Below are 10707 nucleotides of genomic sequence, written 5' to 3' on the forward strand. Positions count from 1 at the left end.
GACTGGTCTTGGACATACTGAAGCCTAAATTGTTCCCGGTGCCAGGCCAGGGCTTTGAATGGCTGCTTGTGCGTGAGTATGTGTATAAATACACTGTGAAGTGATATAGAACCTCTAAGGTTAAAAAATATGTAAGGGTAGGTTGGCCAAAACATCAGTATGCAGTCTAATATCACTAAGATAACATTTTGGCTCCTTAAAAATGAGCAACTCACAAAATTTCCAGTTGAGACAACCATGCATCATAAATACAGGCAGATAAAAGATTCTGACATGGTCCAGGGATCAGACCAGCTGCAGAAACCGGCACTCCAGTGATCACGCTTCATAGTAGGTTTACATGAAGAAAACCAGTGTAAAAAGAAACCTGACTTTCCCTTTCCCTTGATTCGCACAAGACTTAAGACTCCTATGTCATGGACAGACTAATCCGTCATAGGAAATTATGGGATATGAACAAAATATCAAAACAATCCTTACTGCAAACTTTCTTGCACTAACGATATACAGTTCTGTGAAAAATAAATTAGCTGCAAGTAGAACTGCTGTCAGCAGCAACTTAAAGCAATCACTATCTATGTGACTTCATCAGTCTTTCACATTGTTATGGAACAACTTTAGCCCATTTGTCTTTATGTTGCTTCACTTTATTGAGGTTTGCAGGCATTTGCACTGCTTTTTTTAAGGTCTCGCCACAGCATTTCAGTCAGCTTGAGGTCTGGACTTTGACTCGATCATTGCCACACTTCCATTCTTCTCTTTTACAGCCTTTCTGTTGCATACTTGCTGCTTGCTTGGGATCATTGTCCTATTACATTACCCATGTTGGTTAAATCTTAACTGTTGTACAGATGACCTCACAATGAAGTTCAAGGTCAACTGAGTAAATCCAAGGTACCCAAGCCATGTGTCTGCTAACCAAGCCGAAATAAAAATCTTCCACCACCATGGCGAGTTAGTGTGAGATGTTTGTGCTAATATCCGGTTTGATCATTGCCAGTCATGGAACCTTCATTTCTACCAATGTGTTATGTCAAAGCTCAGATTATCAGAAGCATATTATGTTAAGGCTTTTGTGTATCAATATTCAAGAGTTGCAATAAAATAATTTTAAAAAACTTTTATTCATTTCTTTTTTATTATTCAAACTTAAAACACAGTAAAAAATAAACAAATGTGCAATAGAACGATTATTATACATTGACCTCAACTGATAAAACTGTAACACATCACTTGAATTTTATTAAGTAAAACGTTTAAGAACAATGTTTAGGTTTTTCAGTGGGGAAGATGGTGTAGTCTGTCAGTCATTCTGTGTGTTTGGAGGCCGAATAATTGAATCTTTGATGTCGAAGGCATCTATGAGCTCCTGAGAAGGACAAAGCAAACTTTACAATTAATATCACAGGCACAAAACAAAATCTTGATTGTAGCTACCGTGCTTTTAATTAATGTGCACTTCAGGCCAAAACCTGCTAACCTTCCATATCTTTGGGCTGATAGAGAGGATACACTGTTTACGGCTGGTGGAACCTCCGGCTTCCACCTCCCCCTCCTCTACAGGAGCTGAAACATGAAAACATTGTTTTATTTCATTATTTACCTCAAGGGATTTTCTATGCTATCCCCCAGTCAGAACAGTACAAGTGTCACATCATCTCACCTATACATGGCAATTTCTCTTCATCAAGATACATTCTTGCCAGTCCATCCTGAAACACAAATGAAACTGTCATGCCCGTTTATGGTCACCAGGAGGCACTGGAGTTCACTTTAAATCTTTAGTAAATTCCTTACTCTGATCAGAAAAGAAGTGTGAAAGATGTTCTCCACTGTCCGGGAAAAGGAGCTGGGGTCAATGACGAACTCGTAATATGATATTGGTGAGGTTGCTGTGATAGAAGGAGAGGGGAAAAAAGTACACGTGAGCAACTAATAGTTTACACAGCCATGCGATGTCTCTGAGGTCGACTTCAAACTCACGATCATCTTGGTAATAACTCTTCAGGTACCCCAGAATCCTTTCCACTTCTTTTTCTGTCGCTTCTTGTTGCGACTCTTCCATTTTCTTCAGCTAAAAGACATTTAATGACACACCGAATAAGTGGGATAGGTCCACAAAATTAAAAAAATAAATTTAAAAATCTGTTGATTTCATTTGTAAGAAATACAATTAGATAATAAAAAGTCAAGATATGCACTGAAAGATGAAGATTACAGTGAAGGGGCCTCTCTAACATGTAAGGGAAAGTTATTCCATAATTTAAAGCAGCGACAGAAAAGGCCCTGTCCCCCTAACATTCCTTGTGGATCTCAGTACTTCCAGGAGCAGCTGGTCAGCTGACTTGAGAGTGTGTAGGGGTGAAGAAGCTCAGAGAGGTACGGTGGGGTAAGATTGTGAAAAGATTAAAGTTGAACTTTAAAATATACGATCAGCCAGTAAGTAAGGCCAGGAGAGGGGTTATATGCTCTGTTTTACAAGTTCCTGTTAACATTCGTGCAGCCGCATTTTGAACCAGCTGCAGGCGCAAGAGTAGCGACTCACTGACTCCCACATAAAGAGAGTTGCAGTAATCCAGATGGGATGAAATAAAAGCATGGATCACTGTTTCAAAGTGCTGCCTAGAAAGAAAAAAAATTGACTGTTGCCAATCGCCTTAAATGATGAAAACTAGACTTAACGACCGCTCTGATTTACCGTCTAATTTAACATCACTGTCCAACTTCAAATCAAGATCACTAATAATAGCTTTAAAATAAACTTCCAGGGGTTCCAAATCAACAGAAGAAGATTCACAGGGATCATTTGGTCCAAATACCAACATTGTGGTGGATAATGTGGCGAAACTTTGTGTATGTGTGGAAAATGGAAACAGGGACGGGGTGGCTACTACATTTATCTTAAACTACATGTAGGTAACAGCAGCCATGGAAGTGTCATTTCAGTTACCTGAGTAGGCATTATCCTTTTGGCTTCTTTGCTGGGTGCTTTTCTTTGCCGTTCTATCCTTTGTTTTGGGGGAGGTGGTTCTGCATAGAACGAGCCCATCCTGCAAAGAACCAGAGGGATGAGAAATTAAAAAAAAACCGAAAATCAGAAAACGTATCCACATAAAACCACTGTGTTATTCCATCTTATGCCATAATTTGACAATGCGCCTTCTGTTTAGAACTTCTCATATGTAAAATCCACAGGTGAGGTTGCGTTGATGACATTTTGCTCACATTGTTGAGAGTTGTCCACCATATTGGACATGACACCGCCACCAGGGAGGGAAAAATGTGTCTTCCCTGACTGATTGGTGAGTGGTAGGTTGAATCAGCCATAAAGAGGGTGCCACACCAAAAGCCTCCTTGTGATCATTTTAGTCCTGCAGATTGCTTTGTAGTTTCCATGGAAGACACCAACTTGTCTGCAAACACTCACCAACTAACTCCATCGCGGTAGTAAAAAAATGACCACTCGGAGAGTTGCTGGCAAGTGTCTACAGAAAAGCTTCCTGCATGCAATCTACAGGCAGCTGGAGCAATCTGCCAGTGAAAAACAATTAAAAGAAGGATATTTGTGCAGAACAGCAGACCTCTTTGTGTCCAATTTCACCATGTGACGGGCAGCAACCATTCACCAGCTGGTCAGGAAATACACATCTCTCTCCATCACGACTGCTGGTTGCCAGGGGGTTGCTGACTGTGTGACTGGGACCTTATTCACGTCATCGTACAGCATCATATTCTCAAAATAGCATCACATGACTGCAAAAGCCAGAGTATGACTGAGTAAGCATTACCCTGCTGCAGTATAATTTTGGTGCCACATCATACCATCCATAATATACCAGCATAAATTTTTATGCGATATAAAAGTGTCGCAACCTGATGTGAGTGGTACAACAGTGTCATGCGTTTACATTTCCCAGCAGGCACAACAATGACACAATCCCAGACTGCATAAACAACAGCCAAGAAATTCCAACACCACAAAATACTTTGTAAAATATGCAAGAAATCTCCTCCTGTTAAAGGTAGAAACAACAAACTTGTTTTGCCAATTGAGACAAAAGTACAAAGTTGAGTATACCCAGGCTATGACAGCAAACGACACAACCTGGCATCACTCAAGCACTTGTTATTTGCACTCCATGAGACAGGAGGAGCAAACGGTGGAAGAGAAAAAAAAAATAAGAGAAAGGAAGGTTTTTAGGAAACGACAAAGAGCTGTTCAAGGACGCTTTGATTGCTGGCAGCAAATCTGGAACCACTTATTCTACTTTTATGGACTGGCAGAAGACCACGTGCGCTTGTCGAAAGAAAATTTCTGTGTTATTAATTTGCTTCTTCACAGAACATCAGTCTATTTTTAGTTGGCAGGCAAAGATCCTGGCACTGCAGTCCCAGCTAGTAAACAGACTTTCTAAATCACTCACATGTAGTGGAAAGAGGGTGCTGTCCTAAAGCAGCACTCTGCTCTCCTGGCCAATCGGTGCCAGGCGTCCTGTGGCAGGTAGCCATTAGCGGTGTTCTGCTGCTCGTCTTCATCATCTTCTAGTCGGTTCAGACCCATGAAAGACAACTGTAGAGAAACATAGACATGACCACTGCAGTATGTGATGCTTTGGAAGTTGTGTTAAAATCGCACATTTTCCTACATTTATTAGTATTTGTGTCTGTATAACTCACTTAAATGAGCAGGAAAAAAACTAGTACAAAGCTGCTATAGCTACCGCGTTATCATAAAGAAACATAGGGCTGTGCCATATGACTCATATCCCAATATAAGACATTTCTCATCCACCATTTTCTGTAAATTCTGTGAATCTCAAGCAACTCGACTTGTGTGAAGTGTTTTCACTTTTCAGTTGGAGTCAAGTGTTTGGGCAGTACATTAAACTATATATTTTTAGATACAAGTTGTAACGGCCACCATTTCCTTTGTATTTCTTACAAGCCGTGTGGCGGGTAAAAGCCTGTTCTAATGTTTGAGTCTAAGGTTTATTTTTTTGCTTCTCATCCGTAAACTCTCTCCATACTCTTTCTGCTGGTATTCTCTGTGCCTGCATCCACACGATGACCATCCAAACAATTAAGAAAATATTGCCATAAACAGTGTATTTTGTGATACCACAAAACAAATGATAGCGTATAATATGAAACGATAGATGTTTTCATTTCATCATCTGATATATTTCAATCATATCACACAGCCCTACAGACAGATATTTAACAATTCATGATTACTGGGGTTTGTCTGGCCATCATATGAGTCCACTAAACAAACTCCTGTCAGCTTTGTTTTGCCCTCCTTGCCTTTTTTTAACCATACATAACTTAAGGTAAAAGAAAAGCATGTGCAGCTCGAGTTACAAATCCAGACAGAAATACTGCAACTGTACAAAACTGCAAGGTCTGTATGGACCACTCGTGCAAGGTGACTGAAGGACAGACATGATACAGTAATCATACTCACGAGATGCTCAGCAAAAGCAGTGGGATCGAAAGCGGTTCCCTCGGAGAACAGCTGGCTGGCTTTCTCCTTCCCCAGGTCTGTAGCCACAACAAGGAGCTGTGCATCCAGGGCTGCTTCTCTCGCTTGTCGAACTGCCACCAAAACCCAACCAAAAAAATGTAAAGTATAAAGGATTGATCTGCTGGCATGTGTTATTCATTTACATGTATCAGACCTACCATCTTTAAAAAGTTTGTTTGCTTCCTCTAAAACCTCTGTTAGTTTGTTGTTTGAAGGGCTCAGCATATCTTCCCTGTTCTCTGAAAAACAAAACAAGAAGAAAAGCACATCAAGGATTTGTTTGTAATACATACAAATCAACAACTTTGGCCATCCCCAAACCTGCTGGCCTGTAGTCACTCACGTTGTACTGAGCTGATGAGGTCTCTGTATTTGCTCCTTATTTCTCTCCTCAGGCCCTGGTCATTGTCGTCATCTTGCAGGTCGGCTGGGCCGATGTCACTGCCACCCTCGTCCCCGTCACTTTGCTGCTGGTCTGCTTTCCTTCGGCCCGCTGAGCCATTATGCCGGGGAGCTTCCTCGTCACCACCGCCTTTGGATCTCTTCATCTTCACTCTCGCACTAGTTCGGCTGTGTTTTGTGAAAGGGAAGCAGGCTGACGGAAATCAAACATAAACAAAGCGCGTTTCTATCGATGAACAGGACTAATTATTACCTTCTAAAACAAGTCTTGGAGACAGGGTACAGAAACGGTCTGTTTACGGCTTCGGTTGTCAAGATGCTCGATGTTTTATTGGTACATATACCTAACGTAGCCACACCGTTTTTCTCAAAGTTTAGCCAAAGACACATAAAAAATCAAGATAAAAATCCGCATACGCTAGTGCTTACATGTGGTAAACCCAGCCCAAATATAATATAAAATGCGGATTAGCAAATCTTACCATACAGTTGCTTTTTGAAAAAGACTACTATGTCATGTTAGCTTTAACAGGTCAGTTAACAAAACAGAACCCTCTCATGCCTGCATACGCGAACGCGGAAGTCCTGCAAAGTTATATATCTCGCGTTACTCGTGTACATCTTTGGTGTTCAACGTTAGCCGACGTTAGCTAGCAAAAGCAATAGCCGCTTAGCTTAGCTCAACTGTTGGACGTTTGACTGTCACGGCCAAATAACGTCTTGGTTAAAAGCAAATACACAGCCTGTTGTGAGTGTCACAAATCCACCCGTGCGCAGTTTTTTTTTTTTTTATTATAATTGCTTCAACGTACCTGTGAGTAGTGATGGGACGTTCTGTATCGAGGCTTCGGAGCGTGTGTCGAGTAATGGAGGGGGCGTTTCCGCGAAGCGCGTATCGAGGCTTGCTTCATTTATGGGAGGAGCTGAAAATGATGACGTCCGAAGCCTCGCTGCCCGGCTGTACCACGTGACTGGTTCATGAAGCGGTTCGAACTTTGCCGCAAATAATCATTTTCCATACTGCCAGCATAAATATACACAGTATACTGCCATCACTACACTATAGGTGTTTTACACACTCCTTTTGTTGTTGACATTTACAGGCTGTGTGCAAAATGCCACACTCTTCAAATTCATGCCAGCTATTATTTTTACGTCCAGTAGGTGTCCTGCTAGAGCAAATGAAGCTTCATGAAGCTTCGCGTTGGGGTGAACCAATTGGATGAAAAGCTTCAGTGCTTCATGGGGCTTCATCTGCCCATCACTACCTGTGAGGCAAACGGACACAAGGCGCGCCAATTGGGTGTCAGCGAAATCGTCATGAAAGTCTAGACTTCTTCTTCTTCTAAATTTGATTGACGGTTGGTAAACAACTGAATGGCGCATTACCGCCACCAACTGGTATGAAGTGTGAACTGGAACGTCCCCCCCCCCCCCCCCCAAAAAAAAAACAAACCCCAAAACAAAAAACAAAAAAACAACAACAAAACAACAACTAAAATCCTCCCAAACAATTTACCCTCTTTTAAAAACTGGAATAAGGCCTGATAACCTTTACTTCTAGAGTCCTTTTGCAGTAAATAAATAAGATCTAGTTTCATTTTTATCTTACTGAGATTTTGGGTCAGTTATCATCTCTCCACCTGCACTTCTGACAGTGTAAGATGACATGTTCTATCGTTTCGTCTTCTCCACAGTTGTCACATTTCCCTGTTTTATCTTTCCTTATCAAAGTGTAGTGTTCACACCAGTATGTCCAAATCCTATTCTCGATATGACCACCTCCTTATTTCTCCTTTCCTTTGAATGTTGTACATACACTGCCCCTTCCTTTCTATGGCGTTATTTTTGTGCCACTATTCTGAGCGCACGTAAAAAAAAAATGCAGGTGCAAGTGTTGCATTTTGAGGAGAAATTTATTTTGAGCGAAGAAAAGGTAAATTTGAGTGAACTAAATTCATTGCTGCGTGCAAAAAATGTATTTCAGTGTTTGCTATTATCTAAACACACACACAATAGCAGCCCCTGTCGCTCAGTTTTTGCACTTGTGCTTGTGTTGCTTGCGCTCTCAACATTTCTGCCTGTGCGCGCTCAACTCTTTCTGTACACCGTTATATTTGTGCCACAAAACCAGCCAATCACAGACTTGGATGCAAAAAAAATCTGATTGCCTGTTTTGTTTTTTTGTTTTGTTTTTTTGCAATGCATTTATTGAATAACAAAAACACGGCACAGTGCAGACGTCACAAACAGACAAGTGCAGATGACATAAAGGAGCACAAAAAAGGACAAATCTGATTGCCTGTTCTGGTCTGCAATCAGCTCGAAATGACGAAATGCAATATCCCAGAATCCATTTCGTCCAAAAACTCAAATGAGGCAGTGGCGGAGGAACACAGAGTGGCGGAGTTTGAAATATTACTCTTTCTGGGTCACAAAATAAACTTTTTTCTTTTTACTTTTGTAAAGTAACCTAAAATTATTATTGCCTCAAAGGGATTTAGTATTTTGCAAGATTGTTATTTACATACTTATTTGTATAACACTTTTAACAAAATACTCGTGTTACCTTGTTTTGTCTAATTCATACTGGCTGCAAGATTTACCCACGGTGGTACCACAGGGGCTGTGCCAAGAAGCCCCGCAAGACCAAAAAAAACCCCATTTGTTTGTGAAGCATGCTGGTCAGAAAGTTAGGGTCGCTGTCAATTTTTCAATGTTTTTGAAATGTTTCTTGTTTTGTATCGTTGTCTCCTATAATATTTATTGGTTGTTTATTTGTTTATTAATTCATTAATTTATGTTCGTGTTGCTGTGTGTTTCTGTGTTGTTCACAACATTAGAGTTCAGCTTTGATTGCAATTTGTTTGTAGGATTATTCAATTATTTTGTGTTTCCTAACATGTTAGCATAGTTACTGTATGCAAAGAATTAATATATATGTTGTTCCATGGTTTACTGGTGTTGAGCTTCCGCTGTACCCCCTGTTTCTGGTCTATTTGTTAGTTTATTTTAACTGGTGGTTTCTTCTTTAATTGGGTGTAATTGTTATTTGTTTTTGGTTTTCGTTTCAATTAATAAGTGCTGTATTGGAATGACATTTTTATTACCGTTGTTTTGAGCTGCTGACCGTCTTCTACCGCTGCTCCATTGAAAGTGTGCTGACATATTGCATCGGTGTGTGGTTCTCCAGCTGCACCACAGCACACAGAAAGGCACTCCAGAGGGTCATCAACATGGCCCAAAAAATCATTGGACATCCTCTTCCCTCCCTGAAGGACCTGTACAGCACTCGCTGTCTCAAGAGGGCACGCAGCATCCTACGGGACTGCACACACCCAGGACACCGGGTGTTTAAGCTGCTGCCGTCTGGCAGGAGGTTCAGGCTGCTGAGGTCCCGAACAAATAGACTCAAGGACAGCTTTTACAACAGGGCAATAGCCCTGATCAATGTAAATAGCTGACCTGACTGGATACCTCCCTGGACTTTTTAGGGGGAGGTAACAATGTTTAAAACGATAACAATAATATTTATATTTATAACAAGGTGCAATAATAATTAATGTGCAATAATAACAGTGTGCAATACACATACACTTATTCTTCTTTTTTATACTAAGTTAATATACTGTGTTGTGTTGTTTGTTACGTTGTGATGTGTCATATCGTGTCGTGTTGTGTTATATGTAGTGCCGACGTAGGACAGTTTTTCCAATTTCATTGTACTACTGTACTATGTATGACTGTGCAATGACAATAAAGAGTTATCTTATCTTATCTTGTCTTTCCTATTACTTGGTGTTCCTAATCCTTTTTTTGTATTATTTTTGAATTACAACATTTTTGAAATTTGACTTTTTATGCACAGGTTGAAAATGACATATTATCGGTATTAATGTTCTTTTAAAAGTTATTCAGCAGTTCTTGGAGAGTGTTTGGGATATAATATGTCACATGTAACCCTTCTGGATGATATCCAACAAGTTTGAAGCAGAAATATTGTTTCAGTGACAAGTTATAGTCCACAATCACTTTTTGGCAGGTTGAAAATTGCATATTGTCAGTTTTATTGTTCCCTTAATGGTAATTTAGCAGTTCTGAGGGACTGTTTGAGATGTAATATTTGACATATGACTGTTATGGCCCTGGCCATAATCTGTTTTGGTGGTTGTTTTGGTGGTTGTTTTCTTTGTCTGTGCCTTTAAGTCTTTGCAGGTCCCTGAGTGGATGAGCAGACGGCTGCCGATTGGTCTGCCGATCATGGGTCGCATTCAAAATCCCTCACCAGCAGTTGTCCTGGGGCAGCCACTGACAGGAGCAGCAGCAGACCTGACCCTGGCCCTGGCCTCCAAAACCTGAGACATTTGTGCGACCTTCTGAGTTCTGTATATAGTGTGTACATTAGTTTTCATTGTAAATAGCACATTGTAAATAGCACTGGAACAGAAGGGGTGAGCTGCCTTATTGTTTTCCTTGCACTGTTTTCTCCTGTTTATTTCAGTTAGGGAGTTAGGTGTAGCGCTTGTCTTTTGTTTGATGTTTGATTTCACATAGGGTTTAGATAGCACCTCCTCCTGACTTAGCTTGTTTTGTTTGTTATTTTGGCCTTTGTTCACCCCGGAGCTTCATTTTTGCAGTGTAGAAAAATAAACCACCATTCACTAAGAGATTGGTTTTCCCTCTGTGTATGGTTTTGGGGACCAGGGCGGGGCAATTTTCCAAACCTATGTTGCATCCCTGTACCCCTAGACTGGGGCGTAACAATGACCCTTCTGAATGAC

The 10707-nt window shown here is 40.7% G+C and overlaps 1 protein-coding gene across 3 annotated transcripts; it reads right to left on the minus strand.

Annotated features, from left to right (window-relative positions):
* Window positions 1-1119: 1119 nt before the first annotated feature.
* Window positions 1120-7312, minus strand: nsmce4a (NSE4A component of SMC5/6 complex). Of its 3 annotated transcripts, none has more exons than XM_085428503.1 (11): window positions 7195-7312; window positions 5868-6119; window positions 5683-5763; window positions 5465-5595; window positions 4425-4570; window positions 2951-3050; window positions 1984-2074; window positions 1798-1892; window positions 1664-1712; window positions 1481-1566; window positions 1120-1369 (listed from the first exon to the last, which is right to left on the minus strand). In XM_085428503.1, exons 1-11 carry the CDS (start codon window positions 7310-7312, stop codon window positions 1304-1306), a joined length of 1215 nt encoding a protein of 404 aa, XP_085284629.1. In that variant the 3' UTR covers window positions 1120-1303. The 3 variants fall into 3 exon arrangements, with proteins under 3 accessions (XP_085284629.1, XP_085284631.1, XP_085284630.1); XM_085428505.1 differs by having other exon boundaries at window positions 5868-6094; window positions 7195-7291; XM_085428504.1 differs by lacking the exon at window positions 7195-7312 and adding an exon at window positions 6180-6699 and having other exon boundaries at window positions 5868-6094.
* Between the last annotated feature and the right edge of the window lie 3395 nt (window positions 7313-10707).

The sequence above is a fragment of the Rhamphochromis longiceps genome, linkage group LG13 (assembly GCF_057381845.1).
Source record: "Rhamphochromis longiceps isolate RC_006_pf linkage group LG13, R_longiceps_female_GT1.1, whole genome shotgun sequence".
In the NCBI taxonomy this organism is placed as follows: Eukaryota; Metazoa; Chordata; class Actinopteri; order Cichliformes; family Cichlidae; genus Rhamphochromis; species Rhamphochromis longiceps.

What these genes read in the sequence shown, in the direction of transcription:
- nsmce4a (XM_085428503.1), bottom strand. Translation starts at nt 7,312, where the DNA reads ATGCGCCATTCAGTTGTTTACCAACCGTCAATCAAATTTAGAAGAAGA. An exon ending in GCACCCTCTTTCCACTACAT is followed by an intron (nt 3,051 to 4,424) that starts GTGAGTGATTTA and finishes GGTTCTTTGCAG; the next exon opens with GATGGGCTCGTTCTATGCAG. An exon ending in ACACTTCTTTTCTGATCAGA is followed by an intron (nt 1,713 to 1,797) that starts GTAAGGAATTTA and finishes TTTGTGTTTCAG; the next exon opens with GATGGACTGGCAAGAATGTA.